Here is a 16,645-nt window from a genome sequence, read left to right as displayed (position 1 = left end):
GGTACACAGGATATCAACTTAGCATGGCATGGGAGCCAGCACTGGGCATGTTAAAATCACAGTGACCCCGAAGAAGAACTGCTGGTCATACAAGGGATAATGCTGCAGTGGCAACATAGATATTCAGTTAACATAGGCAAGGATAGGCACATGCCAGCACTGACACATATTCTGACTAGCAGTTTCCAACAGAATGCACAGGGGTGGCCAACTGCAGTACACAGTGTGATGGACAGTTTCTGCACGTGAGTTCATTGTCTGGCAGATGGCATATATATATATATATATATCTCTCTCTCTCTCTCTCTCTCTCTCTCTTTCTCTCTCTTTCTACCAATCACATATCTACACCATTGGTCACAATTTGGTGTGTTCGTGTTCATGCCTTCGCTGTTCCTTCTCAGGCTGTCAGATTTTGGTCACAGCCTCAGCACTGTGTTTGCCGCACCTGAGGATGTCTGTCAGTTGTGGCAACAAAATAATGTGGAAATTTCAGAGAGACATCTGACGTCTTGACTGAGAACCATATTTACAACTAGTTCATCGCGAAAGCCTCAAGCAACACAACTGATTATCTGTTCTTTCTAGCTTGAAAACTCTCCTAGCATTCTTGATGAATTTATTAATTGTAGTAACTATCGTCACTATGGTATCTTGATCACTAATCCCTGTCTCTATACTGCCACTGTTGATAAGGTCAGGCCTGTTTACAGCTTCAAGGTCTAAAACATTTCCACTGCTTGTGGGCTGTTGAACTAGGTGCTCATGACAGTTTTCAGAGAACATGCTGCTAACTACTTCAAAAGGTGGTCTGGCCATACCACCTGCAGTGAATCCATAGACGTCTCAGTAGGTGAGAATCACCTTCAATTAGCATTACATGGTTAGGGGACTTCCACACTACCAAGTGTAAACTTTCTTTGAGTGGTTGTACAACTTTTATGGTGGAATCTGGTGGTCAGTAATAACATCAAATGATTCACTTGATTTCACCTTCTTTTTGATATATATGTCATGCTTCATTAAGTTTTTGGAGTCTTTTTACTTTACCTTTCATACAGCTCTTGGTTCTGAGTGTAAATTGAGCATGACAGCTATTCTGGAGGAGGTAAATTCAGGGAATTGGTTGTAAATGTTTTGGCAGTGAACTGTTAAAATCTCGACATTGGAAGTCTGTCTACTTTGTATGTGGTCTGATTCCATTCTCTGCGCATTGACTGCTGAGCATTCATCAGAGGACCTCAAACTATCACATAATGTAAAAAAAGTGTGCACTGAAGTCCTCCACTACTGTAGTAGCTGCTTCCTCTGTGTAGTGCACTCCTGACCTGTCAAGGAGAATCCTACAATTCTCCACCCAATAACACAGGTCAAGAACTCTGCACACAAGACCATCAGAGAATACATCCTCCTTGAGCATGATTACAGTTAAAGGTAATTTAAATTGAAGACATTAATCGATTCTCTCTCAAAAATGTTCAGGATTCAGAATTGCTGAAATTACACAATCGATTCACATTAATGAGACCATGTGTCAGAAGCATGAATAACCACCTTTGGCAGTGTGTATGTGCAAGAAGAGAGTCAGTGATGTTCTGGAAGGTACCAACACGGATGTGGAGCCCTGCCGACTGTAGTGCCATGGCCAGCTGCACTAGGTTTCTCAGTTGAGGATCCATGATGCAAACAGAATTACTGAGGGGATCCCACAGATTCTGTATTGGGTTTAAATCTGGGAAGTTTATTGGCCAAGGGAGTACAGTAAACTAATCCTGATACTCTTCAAATCATGCACATACACTATGAGCTGTCTGCCACATTCAGTTGTTCTGCTGGCAGATGCCATCATACTGAGGAAAAAACAAACTGCATTTAGGGATGGACATGGTCCGCAGGTATAGTTGTGTATATGTGTTGAACCATTGTGCCTACCTAATGACGAGATCACCCAGGGAAACACTCCTCAGACCATAAAACTCCCTCCTGTGGCCTGGTCCCTTTCAACAATTGTTGCAGGGCTGCACACACAAATGGCTATTTGTCTCATGGAGCATAAAAAGTGATTCATCCAAAAAGGCCATCTGTCACCAGTCAGTGGAAGTCCAGTTGTGGTACAGGTATGCAAATTCCAGCCTTCGAAGACAATGAGCAGCAGTCAGCATGGGTGCATATACCATATGGTTACTGCAGAGGCCTATATGCATCAACATTCACTAAACAATAATTGAGGAGACGTTGTTGGTAGCCACGTGGTTCATCTTGGTGGTCAGTTGCTCAACTGTTGCATGTATGTTCACCTGTACACATCTCTGCAGCTGTTGTTAACCCCGTCATCTATGGTCCGTTACCCTGTGGGTCCAGAGGTTAGAATAGGCCCGAGGTATTGATGCCTGTCGTAAGAGGCAAGCAACTAAAAGGAGTCTCTCACTTTTTGGCCTTTATGTGATTGTCTCCTGTCGGGTTCGACCTCTGTTTTTCCAAATTTTCCCAAAGAGTGAGCCAATTGGGGAAGGGCACCATACATGGTGCACCATGTCCATCATGCACTGAAACCTCTCGCATCCTTTATTAATGTGGATCTGCACTTCTGCTCATTCTCCAGCTGTTGGGCGAGGTCACCCTCCTGGGTGCATTTTCCACCATCCACTGTGCAGTATCGTTTTCTGCTTTGACTGATAATGGACCTGTTCGCGTGGTTGCACCTGATATCCAGCACGGTAGCCCGTCCGTTGTGGTGGGGCCACCATGTAGCCCGTTGATTGTAACCCCCTTACCACACAGGGATTGCTCAGCTGATGCCTGCGCCGTTAACTCACCACGTATGCCAAGGAGTAGATGTCCATCACCCTGGTGCATCGGGACTCCCGGGAATGGCCATCCTGCCAGGTGGCCTGTGCTGTGGCTGGGTGGGGCTCATGGGGAGGGCCCCTGGTCGGAGTGGGTGATATCAGCGCAGTTGACACGCCATGAAGCGTAGTATGTCCTCTCTTACTGGTGGTCTGCCACCAGCAGTCTCTAAGCGGGCAAAGTCTAACTTCAATGCTAAGAATTATGACCCCAAATCATTCCCCTCCCTGGCCACACCATGGGAGGAACGCCAGGCTAAGGATGGCAGTGAAGTTTATTTGCCCCGGTACCTCGTATGTACGAGAGTTGAAAGATTCCCCATTATGTCCATGAAGCCTCAGTTTTTTGTGGAGCATTTGGAGGACAGGTTTGAAGCAGTGGAGGGCTTGTCCAAAATGCGCTCTGGGTCAGTCATGATAAAAACAGCATCCTCTGTCCAGTCATGGGGATTACTCGCTTGACAAGTTGGGGGATGTTTCTGTTACCATCACGGCCCATAAGAGCTTAAATATGGTCCAGGGTATTATATTCCACAGGGACCTTCCTTTGCAGTGACGACGAGCTGCACACCAATTTAGAGTGGCAGGGTGTTCATTTCATCTGGCGTGTCCATTGGGGTCTGAGGGATAATCAGGTTGCCACTTGGGCCTTCATCTTGCCCTTTGAGGGTAACACATTGTCAGAGAAGGTCCAGGTGATGGTCTACTGCTGTGACGTCAAGCCATATATCCCTCTCCCATTGTGGTGCGTTAAGTGTTGGAAGTTCGCCCATATGTCTTCCCGCTGTACTTCCAGCATCATATGCTGAGGTTGTGGACATCCTTCACATTTGAATACATCATGTGCCCCACCTTCTTTCTTTGTGAACTGTGGAGAGCATCATTCACATTGCTTGCCAGACTGTAGAAATTTACAGAAAGAGAGGAAAATCATGGAATATAAGACCTTGAACTGACTGACCTACACTGAGGCTAAGAGGAAAAATGAGCACCTACATCCTGTGGCGATGACCACCTCTTACGCCGCTGCTACGAGAACAGTTGTTGCCCCATCAGTTCCTCGCATTCCTGTCGCTTCCCAGAACCAGAAGACTTCACCTGCCCCTTGACGGTGTGGGGGGGGTGCACTTCCCTCCCTGTTGCTCCCGCACCATCTACTTCGGTCGGGAGCAACACTCTCCCCCTCCAACCATCGAAGACTTCTGAGCTGTAGAAGCGTAAGTCTTCTTCGGCTCCTCTTGCTAGGAAGGGGTCCCTTGGGTTACTCACTTTCCAGGTTTCTGCTGGTGGGGAAGATGACACCCACCAGTGGCTAAAAAGCCCAAAAGCAGCTGGTCGTAGGGCTTTCCTCTTGTCCTCAGTCCTGGAGACTGAATCAGTGAAGTCGTCCCAGCCAGGGAAACCCAAGGAGCCTTGAGAGAAATCCAAAAGGAAGGTCCCCAGGACCAAGGGAATTGCGGTGGCACCCACACCACCGCTAACTACAAGTTCTGTGTCTGTGGATGAGGTGGAGATTCTGGCATCTGCTGAGGACCTAGATCTCACCGAACCCTTAGACACAGTGGAAATAGACTGATCAGGCAAAAAGTTGATGGCAGCAGGTGACCCTGAGGCGTAAACTGCCTCATTGAATGTTCCAGGTCTTCACAGTCTCATGATGACATCATCCTCCAGTGGAATTGCGGTGGTCTTTTCCGCAGCCTGGCTGAGCTATTGCAACTGTTAAGCTTTACACCTGATTTCTGCATTGCCCTCCAGGAAACCTATAAGGGATATTACAAGAACCACAGTGACTGTAATAGTGTGTTAGGTGGATTTTGGGTCTGTCCTGAACCTGATAATGTCAAGAACGGCCAGTGACAAGCCAAGTTATCTGAACTAGAGCTGCTGGCACCAAGTGAATACATTTGTACAAGACATGTGGACGGCTAAGTGTTAACAGTCATGAAAGGCTTCTTGTCTCATTTGTATGAATCTTACACAGCCGTAGGAAGACCCATCTGGATATTATGTGTAGTCGTATAGTTGCTCGTGAAGTTAAAGCACATATTATTACTGAAACACATCATCCATTGACACAGGTATACATCTGTCAAGTACCAACATCAAGGTGGGAAATAATGTTCTAAAAATTTTGGAAAGTAACAGACATTAACTTGTTTCAGAAAAAAATTGTATCTATCAAGACGTATAAGGAGATATTTGAAAAAGAGTGTTCATATAAATGTAAAGAACTCAGGAAGGAAGGAAAAAAGACAGGAAGGAAGACTAGAGTGTAATTGCTTTACAGGTATAAGGTCATTAATATGTAGCACAAGCTCAGATTTGGAAAGAATAGGAAAGGAAACTAACCATGGGCTTTTCAAAAGAACCCTGTGTTTGCTTTAAATGATTTAGGGAATTATGGAAATGTTAAATATGGACTAGTATACGAAGATTAGAAACACTGTTCTCCAAAACATGTACCCACAACACTACTTCACCCTGATTATGACACATTGCAATCTGTAAAAAGACATTTCAGTATGATTAAACTAAAAAAAAAGGTTGTCTGAGCAATAACTAACTTTGCAAAGAGTGCTTTGTTTTGAAAAGCATGTCGCAGGAAATAAAAATAACATGTTAACACCCTTTGTATGCTCATTCCATTTGATTAAACTGAGTTTTAGTTTTTACTTGAAGGCATTATTTTTACGAATACCGAAAGTGGCTGAAACAAAACTCCTTGTGCTTCGGTGATATGACACTTCGTATATTTAAGAAACCAATACAATAAAACAGTGGAAACTCCAGTTTGGAACATAAACAATGTAGGAAAAGATAGATTGCTACTTGGCATAAAGATAACACACTAAGTTGCAGGCACATTTAACAGACACTTACACATAACATACAACTTGGCATGTTATCAGATTAGATTAGATTTACTTTCTTTCCAATTGATCCGTAGTGAGGAGGTCCTCCAGGATGTAGGACATGTCAGAAAAACGACAGTACATGACAAATATTTACAACTAAAACAAATAAGGTAATGTACCTTCCACAGGTCCCAAGTGGATATGAAATGATGATTTTACAACACTCATGTACTAAGCTCACATTAATGCACTGAATTTAAAACTTAAAAAATATTTTTATTTATTTATAAGGTAATAAACATATAATAGAACTACTACAATACTTATTTACAATGAACACATTACTGCACTGAAATGGTGCAGAAACACACACACACACACACACACACACACACACACACACACACACACACACACACCAAAAAAAAAAATTGGTTATACTGAGAAGTTCGTTGGCCACCAATAAATCCTTTGCGCTTCCCTTAAACTGAATTTCATTAATTGTTAAGCTTTTTATAGCTGCTGGCAGTTTATTGAAACTGTTTCTGAATAATGCACACCTTTTAGTAGAAGAGTAAGTAACTTTAAATCCTTGTGTAGATTATTCTTATGTCTAGTATTGATTCCATGAAGTGAGCTGTTGGTTTGAAAAAGTGATATATTTTAATGACAAATTTCATTAAGGAATAAATATATTGGGAAGCAGTAGTTAGTATCCCAAGTTCCCTAAACAGTCCTCTGCAGGATGTTCTTGATTTCACACCACATATAACTCATATTGCACGTTTTTATACCCGGAAAACTCGTGAGTTACCCCAAAAAATAATCCCATATGACATTATGGAGTGAAAGTAAGCATAGTATGCCAACTTTTTCATTTTTATATGCCCTATGTCTGAAGGAATTCACATTGTAAATAGAGATTTGTTTAGACGCTTCATTAGTTCTGTTGTGTGCTCCAATTGAATTTATTATCAAGCTGTAATCCGAAGAATTTAACACCGTCCACTTCTCCTAACTACTTGTCATCATGTGTTAGGCATGTACTCGTGGGACACCCCTTACAAGTTCTGAACTGCATGTTGTGTGTTTTTTCAAAGTTTACTGACAAAGAATTGGCTAGGAACCAGTGATTAATATCCACAAATGTTTTATTAGCCGATCTTTTTAAGACTATACTTGATTTGCTATTTATTGCAATGTTTGTATCATCGGCAAACAATACAAACTTGGCATCTGGTTATGTTACAGATGAAATGTCACTGATAGACACAAGAAAAAGTAAGGTCCCTAAGATGGAATCTTGTGGGACCCCATATGTAATTAGTTCCCAGTCGGATGATTCCTGATAGCTTAATACATGTGTCTTTCCTAATAACACCTTTGTTTCCTGCCAGAGATATAAATTTGAACCATTTTTATGGTTAAGTAACAGTCTATCTTTTCCAACATTGTTGATGTTCAGAAACCAGTACAAAATATAATTCCAGTAATTAAGCTGACCCTACCTCCACAATCGCCAAACCAAACAGCCTATTGATGAAGAAACTAGACTCATATTCAGGAGAAACTAGGTTCAATTCTCCATTCAGATTAGAGCTTTCCTTGGTTTTTGTAAAGCAGTTGATACATTACGGAAGTTTTCCTACGAATATGTAACAGTCAATTACTTCCCATGTACTTCTTCAGTCAGAGCTTGCTCGTTGTCTCTATTTACTTCACAGTTGATGCAACGTTAACTGTAATCTTCTTTGCTTCTGAAGTCACCGCAGTCAGCATGCATAAAATGAAGTATACATATCAGAGTGACTCTTCAAGTAATTATTCCACAATGTATGCAGAATTCATCAGTCACCAATAAATAGAAGTTCATTGTAGACAGTTCCAAAGTTATTTGCTCAATGTCTATACTACAGTCAATCAGATATATCATCCATAGTGCAAAAGCTTACAGTGATTAAGTGCAGTCATTTTATTTTTACAATTTGATCTCACATGTGGGAATTTTATACTTTAGTTATTGAAATTCCAGTCACAGTGCTCGCTGTCTATTTAACTGAAGAACTCTGTATTGATGAAATGAGTTGTTTTGAGGTGTAGTTGAATACTACATCTTTTACTTTCATCTGTTTATATATATCAGGTATTAGCACTGCTAATCTTATTCAGTCCTGTTTGCCCATGAGCTCTAATGACATGAGACATAAAATATCAGTTGAGTTCAAAATGGTTCTGACAAGCACTTAAATAATGATGTTAAAGTTTCAGTAACATAGTTATTTATTTTTCATCAGTTTAAGATTTTCAGTGCTTCCAGCAGCAGACTGTCACCCTGAATCAAATAAAACATTGAGGAATTTAACTTTCATGTGACAATCGCACTACAAGTGTGAAACTTACTGGCAGATTAGAACCGTGTGCAGGACCGAGACTCGAACTCGGGACCTCTGCCTTTCGTGGGCAAGTGCTCTACCAACTGAACTACCCAAGCACAACTCACGCCCCTTCCTCACAGCTTTACTTCTGCCAGTACCTTGTCTCATTCTGGACACTATAAATGTGATATTTTTGACGAGTCCAGCCTGCATGTAACACAAGTACACTGGTAATTGTATTCCACCCAGCTGCACATTAAAAAGATGTTGTATTCCTTATGGAATCATGTCATGCAAGCTGATATTCTTAATGTTTCATTTTCTTGTAGATGATATTCTCAAGATGGTTATAATTCATAAGGTGGTGATGAATAAATGTTTGCATGAGTGAGAGTTTTCTGTAAATATTTAAAATATTCATCTATTTATTGCTAGGTGTTGTCATAGGGGAGACACAGAAATGTGATTGCTATTGAAGAGGCAACAGCAAATCAAAAGCTTGTACCGATACACAGTATTTGCCAGCAGGAAACCATCAATATTGCATTACATTTTTAGTGTAGTAGGTTGTTCATTGTTTCACAGCTTCTCTCCAAGCACCCAGATGGAGTGATACTGCATGCAGCTATGATGTTAGCAACTTGTAACCATCCATCCTACTAATATTGCTAGAACATTTAACTATAAAAGAAGGTAGAAAATTAGGGTTTGTAGTCTCATTGACAATGAAGTTGTTAAAGTTTAACTGCCTCATTAGCTTCTCTTATGTTCCATTGATACATCCATGGCTGCCAGCTAGCACACAAGTAACTTGGAAATTGATGAGCTGGCCACATCTCAAGTTGTGTTTGGCTTCTGCTGCTTTGCTCCAGCACACATGAACTCTTATATATGCTGATAACTTGAGCTCATCAAATACGCAATGCTGACAACGTTGGACATAAACCAAAGTTCTGGACAATGTGAGATGCAAAAAGATTCTGTAATAATAATAATAATTAATATGCAATCATCTGATAGGTACAACAATGACAAAACAGATAAAGATATAGGTAAACAACTCTCAGTTGCATAACTTATTAAAGTTATGTATGAATTTTGGTGTGAATGCTGCAAGCTCTATGTTACCAAAACCTCAAGACCAGCTATCACATATGTTTTGGAGCACAAACACTATGTTTGACTGGAGCAATGTGCAAATAATTGAACACCATCTGGTTTGTGGTTGGCTCAATTTCCAGAAAGTTATTGCCTGACAGTCATCAGTGCAGTGGTGGAAAATATAGAGGCTATTGACTTAACTGAATGCTCTAACAACATGAACAGATAGGAGATACGAACTCCTGGCATAACTGTCTGCAGAATGAGTCCAACTGACCATGTGTATTTGCCAAGTAGCATCTTCTCAAGGTGGAGGAGGAGTACAAGGAACAAACAGCTACAAGAAAACTGCCATGCAGCGTCAATGTCTTTTCTGCCTGAAAACCCTGTTCATGGGTACAAACTGTCAATTCATCATCAGTTTCCGATCACCTGCAAGTCCAGCACACAATTTTAATCTGTAAAAGTGTTTTAGAATTTATGATACTTACCATACAATGTGACACAGAATTTTTTTTTTTTTTTCGATTTCTTTGTTCATATGGCAGAAGTTCATAACACCTAACAGGAGCAATATCAGCAATACTTTTCTTGTGTAGCATCCACTTCATGCAACATCCACTGTAAATTTACTGCAAATTAATGCATAAGGTAAAAGAGATGGGAAAGTTTAATCATGAAAATAAAATCAAAAAATGTCTGGAGATACAAAATACTAGAAACTACAAGCACATTTTATTGAGTAATTTGTTCTAAGCTCACTTACTGAGTAAACGTTTACTTTTTCATCCAGGAAATACAGACACTGTCATCTGAAGACAAGACTTCTGAGACGCCTACAGTGCCTGCTCCAGCTGAGAACATGAGTTCTGCTGTCGCTCGAGTAGATGAAATGCATCCTGCTGCTCCTGGTGAAATGCAACATTTTGAGGAGCAGTTGTCTTACATGGAGGTTCCAATGAGTAAGCTGCATAATTGGTTTTTTTACTGACCATCAGTATCATATTTGCTTTTGGAATTACCCCTCTTGGGAGAATATATAATGGTAGTCAATAGTGATCACTCAATTTTGGTAATGCACACACAAAATTTTGTAGCAATAGCCCAGCAGGGAGATTCTAAGCATTGAAATGGTTTAGTGCCAGTCAACACTGAACTTTTTGTTGTTCTCATTTCATTCCTCTACTGATCAACATTTCGTTTTGCAATTAAGCTAAGTGCTCCTGAATGTTAACTCTTTCATGCTGAGCTTGCACCAGCAATGCACCTGCTGTTTGTGGCCTGGTGCACATCATGGCAGTCCTGACTGTTATGACCATTTCTATTGCACAACATGGTGTGCTTGTTGTACTAAATTATTGTCATTGCTGTGTTTGTTTATTTGATTAACAAAACTTTACAGTAAAGGAAAAAATTACATTTCGTCAATAATTTTGGTTATTGTATACACTCCTGGAAATTGAAATAAGAACACCGTGAATTCATTGTCCCAGGAAGGGGAAACTTTATTGACACATTCCTGGGGTCAGATACATCACATGATCACACTGACAGAACCACAGGCACATAGACACAGGCAACAGAGCATGCACAATGTCGGCACTAGTACAGTGTATATCCACTTTTTGCAGCAATGCAGGCTGCTATTCTCCCATGGAGACGATCGTAGAGATGCTGGATGTAGTCCTGTGGAACGGCTTGCCATGCCATTTCCACCTGGCGCCTCAGTTGGACCAGCGTTCGTGCTGGACGTACAGACCGCGTGAGACGACACTTCATCCAGTCCCAAACATGCTCAATGGGGGACAGATCCGGAGATCTTGCTGGCCAGGGTAGTTGATTTACACCTTCTAGAGCACGTTGGGTGGCACGGGATACATGTGGACGTGCATTGTCCTGTTGGAACAGCAAGTTCCCTTGCCGGTCTAGGAATGGTAGAACGATGGCTTCGATGACGGTTTGGATGTAGCGTGCACTATTCAGTGTCCCCTCGACGATCACCAGAGGTGTACGGCCAGTGTAGGAGATCGCTCCCCACACCATGATGCCGGGTGTTGGCCCTGTGTGCCTCGGTCGTATGCAGTCCTGATTGTGGCGCTCACCTGCACGGCGCCAAACACGCATACGACCATCATTGGCACCAAGGCAGCAGCGACTCTCATCGCTGAAGACGACATGTCTCCATTCGTCCCTCCATTCACGCCTGTCGCGATACCACTGAAGGCGGGCTGCACGATGTTGGGGCGTGAGCGGAAGACGGGCTAACGGTGTGCGGGACCGTAGCCCAGCTTCATGGAGACGGTTGTGAATGGTCCTCGCCGATACCCCAGGAGCAACAGTGTCCCTAATTTGCTGGGAAGTGACGGTGCGGTCCCCTACGGCACTGCGTAGGATCCTACGGTCTTGGCGTGCATCCGTGCGTCGCTGCGGTCCGGTCCCAGGTCGACGGGCACGTGCACCTTCCGCCGACTACTGGCGACAACATCGATGTACTGTGGAGACCTCACGCCCCACATGTTGAGCAATTCGGCGGTACGTCCACCCGGCCTCCCGCATGCCCACTATACGCCCTCGCTCAAAGTCCGTCAACTGCACATACGGTTCACGTCCACGCTGTCGCGGCATGCTACCAGTGTTAAAGACTGCGATGGAGCTCCGTATGCCACGGCAAACTGGCTGACACTGACGGCGGCGGTGCACAAATGCTGCGCAGCTAGCGCCATTCGACGGCCAACACCGCGGTTCCTGGTGTGTCTGCTGTGCAGTGCGTGTGATCATTGCTTGTACAGCCCTCTCGCAGTGTCCGGAGCAAGTATGGTGGGTCTGACACACCGGTGTCAATGTGTTCTTTTTTCCATTTCCAGGAGTGTAGTTCAAAATGCAGGACATCACAGAGTCCAATATAGTATTGTTTATCACAGTACTGCTGGGATGTTTTAATGCTGCAGGCAACATAACCTATGAAAGGGCACCTGTCTTATAGATATACTTCAACAGTGCTTGGAAGTGCCTCCATCATTGTTGAAAAGGATTTTGCTTTCCCGATCTGTGGTATGCTCATTGTGTTCTTTCTTAATGATGTTTCTCTAGAATTTTTCAAGTAATGGCCAGATGAAACTCAGATTCTAATATGTCCATGTTTGCAAGGTGACAGCTCAGTTGTGAGCTGGTGAAGCCAACCAGTGTTATGTCATGAGAATAACTTTAATTCTTGTTGTTGTGGAGATGTTACATGTATTACATTTCGATGACTCATTTACGTCTGGCGTTTTAATGAGATCATTGGCAAAAGCCAACAGCTTGTATCTGAGGCTTCAGTTAAACCTGTGCTGCTCTTTGAGTTCAAGAAGAGTTAGTCTACAACTGAAAAAAATTGAGTTGCAGTTTCTCAGATTGTCAGTAACTTCTTAGCCTATTTATATGACAGACCATGTAGTTTTATGATTGACCACCATCCTTTTTTTGGCTGACAACCTGAAGAATCCTTGAGGACAAGTGGCAATACAGACACTGGAGCTTTGGAAATACAAGAATACATTAGTATAAAAGAATGAATGCAAACACAAGAATACCAACTGCATTGGAATCAGTTGGAGGAATATTATAGTGCTGGTTATATTTCAGTCATTGTTGCACTACTAAATGTTACAGCCAAAGAAAGCTAAGAATGAGCACTTCTAGATGATGTGCAAGACAAAAAAAAGTGGTCAGTGAGAATCCAAGTAAATAGACGGAACACCCTATACACTCCTGGAAATTGAAATAAGAACACCGTGAATTCATTGTTCCAGGAAGGGGAAACTTTATTGACACATTCCTGGGGTCAGATACATCACATGATCACACTGACAGAACCACAGGCACATAGACACAGGCAACAGAGCATGCACAATGTCGACACTAGTACAGTGTATATCCACCTTTCGCAGCAATGCAGGCTGCTATTCTCCCATGGAGACGATCGTAGAGATGCTGGATGTAGTCCTGTGGAACGGCTTGCCATGCCATTTCCACCTGGCGCCTCAGTTGGACCAGCGTTCGTGCTGGACGTGCAGACCGCGTGAGACGACGCTTCATCCAGTCCCAAACATGCTCAATGGGGGACAGATCCGGAGAATTTGCTGGCCAGGGTAGTTGACTCACACTTTCTAGAGCACGTTGGGTGGAACGGGATACATGCGGACGTGCATTGTCCTGTTGGAACAGCAAGTTCCCTTGCCGGTCTAGGAATGGTAGAACGATGGGTTCGATGACGGTTTGGATGTAGCGTGCACTATTCAGTGTCCCCTCGACGATCACCAGAGGTGTACGGCCAGTGTAGGAGATCGCTCCCCACACCATGATGCCGGGTGTTGGCCCTGTGTGCCTCGGTCGTATGCAGTCCTGATTGTGGCGCTCACCTGCACGGCGCCAAACACGCATACGACCATCATTGGCACCAAGGCAGAAGCGATTCTCATCGCTGAAGACGACACGTCTCCATTCGTCCCTCCATTCACGCCTGTCGCGACACCACTGGAGGCGGGCTGCACGATGTTGGGGCTTGAGCGGAAGACGGGCTAACGGTGTGCGGGACCGTAGCCCAGCTTCATGGAGACGGTTGTGAATGGTCCTCGCCGATACCCCAGGAGCAACAGTGTCCCTAATTTGCTGGGAAGTGGCGGTGCGGTCCCCTACGGCACTGCGTAGGATCCTACGGTCTTGGCGTGCGTCGCTGCGGTCCGGTCCCAGGTCGACGGGCACGTGCACCTTCCGCCGACTACTGGCGACAACATCGATGTACTGTGGAGACCTCACGCCCCACGTGTTGAGCAATTCGGCGGTACGTCCACCCGACCTCCCGCATGCCCACTATACGCCCTCGCTCAAAGTCCGTCAACTGCACATACGGTTCACGTCCACGCTGTCGCGGCATGCTACCAGTGTTGAAGACTGCGATGGAGCTCCGTATGCCACGGCAAACTGGCTGACACTGACGGCGGCGGTGCACAAATGCTGCGCAGCTAGCGCCATTCGACGGCCAACACCACGGTCCCTGGTGTGTCCGCTGTTCCGTGCATGTGATCATTGCTTGTACAGCCCTCTCGCAGTGTCCGGAGCAAGTATGGTGGGTCTGACACACCGGTGTCAACGTGTTCTTTTTTCCATTTCCAGTAGTGTATAAGGAATTATGGTCCTATGGGACAGAAGTGGTTGCTTGCTGTCCTTGCTTATTTACAGGCGACCATACTCTAGTATTTTCATGCTGCTCAAACATCAGTTCATGTGGGATTTGCATAGGCCCTCACTGGAACCGGAAGCCAGGGATGGCCAATAGAGATAAGAAAATGAAGCGAGTACGAATCTCAAGTTTGGGTTGGATACTTCACAACTCAAGGTGCTGCTGTTACATCAGTGCTAATGGGCTTCCTTCATTCCTTCTGCAGTTTCGTGAGTATGACGAGTCTGAGAAGTGTGCTGTGGTGGTCGCTTCACACTAGTAGATGCGTTCTCTCTTTCTGAAGCTTGCAGGGGTGTATGAGGCTAGTTGTGACTTACTGTTGGTACAGGACATGAGTATATGATCTTACTGCTGTAAAGAAGCAGTGATAAACTGACATGACTAATTATCAGGATCAAATGGGCTTTAATGAAGCTGTACGTTTAAGATGCTGTGGAGGGTTGATATGACGAAAATTAGTTGTTGCGAAGTATACAATTTGAAATGTGTTCCAGTAGAGGAGGAGTGATATCTGGAACAAGTTTCAACCCAAAGTCCACACTTCAGGCAAAAAAATGTAAAAATTTCATCCAGTGCAAACAAAGTGATTGTGTTCTTGTTTATTCCAACTCCACCACAAGGAAACATGCTGCGTCAAACGAAAACTGGGCACAGGCGACATCACTGTTATATCCCTGTGACAGAAAGCACACTATTTATGTATTCATTTGATCATGCAGTAGGGCAGCCGGGCTGTAGCCAGCATGACTGTACTGCCCTGGCTGAGAGCCTTCAGGTAGGTGTGGCAAAGTTGCTTGTGGCATGGGCAGAACACATTCAGTAGGGCTACCAGGGTAGGGAGGGGAAGGGTGGGCAGTTAGCTTATACTAGTTGAGGCTGCCTGCAGACAAGCTGAGGGTTGGGGTGCCCATTGTAACAGATTGATGTAAGCCGTTGTTGAACAGTATCCCAGCAATGAAACAATGTGCCTCAGTTACCCCCTGGGAAACCTTTTACCACTTACTGCTGTAGTTGCTCCAGTTCACCAGAGTAGATTTTACCTCCTTGGAAGGTTTCTCCAAGTCAACAAATAGGCATAAACGGCTAGAAGTGCGCACTGACTAACACACTCACAATCATATCAGCAGTACGCTGCGACACTGGAAGGTTTCTTGTAAGAGACATAATTTTTGAAGCGTGGAGCACCAAGTGCAATGATCTCTGATTATCAAAAGGTGTTTCAGTCAAGACTGGTGTCAGAAGTAATTTTACGATGCAGCTTCATCCACACAGTGATAACTGCATACCATCGACAGATGAATGGTATCTCAGAATATTTTATTAAGGTGTTGCCGGATATGATCCCGATCTTTGCAGATGTTAATCAGAGAGACTGGGATACAATGGGTCAATCCATATGATGTAGTCCAGTGATGGTTGCTTGACCATTTTTAAATATTTTAATTTTTGTATAATGTGATTGCCCTATATTTGAGAAGTTCAAAACAGTTTTTTAAAATAATTTATCTTGCACCTTTACTGGATGGCGGCCATTTTTATTTGTAGGTGCAACACGATTTCTCAGTCTGGAGACATTAGCAAAAATTTGAATATCTCTGCACTGGATTAAGTTCCAACATTGCAATTGACATGATTGTTTTTAGAAAAGTGTTCTCTACAACATTATCTATTACACAAAATACCCTAAATTCAAAAATAACCAGTCAAAATGACCTCCAGAATTTGGTATTCAAATTTTCAAAAATCCACTTTTAGGCCCAAAAACAACAAACAAGGAGTGATTTATGAGTGTCTATTTTTTCCTATAGTTAGATATCATATACTACTAACCTCGTACAAAGCAAGAACACTTACAAATGTTTCCTTAATTTTTTAGGGATTTTTGAAATTTGAAAATTTTCATTTTTTGTAAAGTTTGGGGTTAGTTATCTCAGGTGGGACTGCCCACTGGCAGTCATAACACTTGACAATGGCCAAGGAGTGCTTGGCCGAAAGCTCGTGTAGTTTTAACCAATTGACACGGTTGGAAACCCGAGAACATTTTATTCAATGTTATCGCTGCGAGACTCTGCATTCATACATTACGTACCTCTACGGGGAGGAAATGTGGCGCAGCATAAAACATCTCGGAAAGCTGCATGTCAAGAAGGCAAATTTGTTAAGTTCGCTAGCCTTCCTTCTGTGCTGCCGCGATGAGAAGACCATTCCACGATTTGCTATATTATCCCATCATATCAACACCGC

General features: G+C 43.4%; 1 protein-coding gene across 1 annotated transcript in view; it reads left to right on the top strand.

Moving 5' to 3' along the window:
• Nucleotides 1-16,645, top strand: part of LOC126297471 (formin-binding protein 4-like) — a 200,717-nt gene that overhangs the window by 91,292 nt on the left and 92,780 nt on the right. Inside the window, exon 3 of the mRNA XM_049988346.1 lies at nucleotides 9,974-10,142. Coding sequence (XP_049844303.1) covers nucleotides 9,974-10,142 — 169 coding nt within the window. The remainder of the gene's footprint in view (nucleotides 1-9,973; nucleotides 10,143-16,645) is intronic.

The sequence above is a fragment of the Schistocerca gregaria genome, chromosome X (assembly GCF_023897955.1).
Source record: "Schistocerca gregaria isolate iqSchGreg1 chromosome X, iqSchGreg1.2, whole genome shotgun sequence".
Classification (NCBI taxonomy): Eukaryota; Metazoa; Arthropoda; class Insecta; order Orthoptera; family Acrididae; genus Schistocerca; species Schistocerca gregaria.
This window is presented reverse-complemented; position numbering and strand designations above follow the sequence as displayed.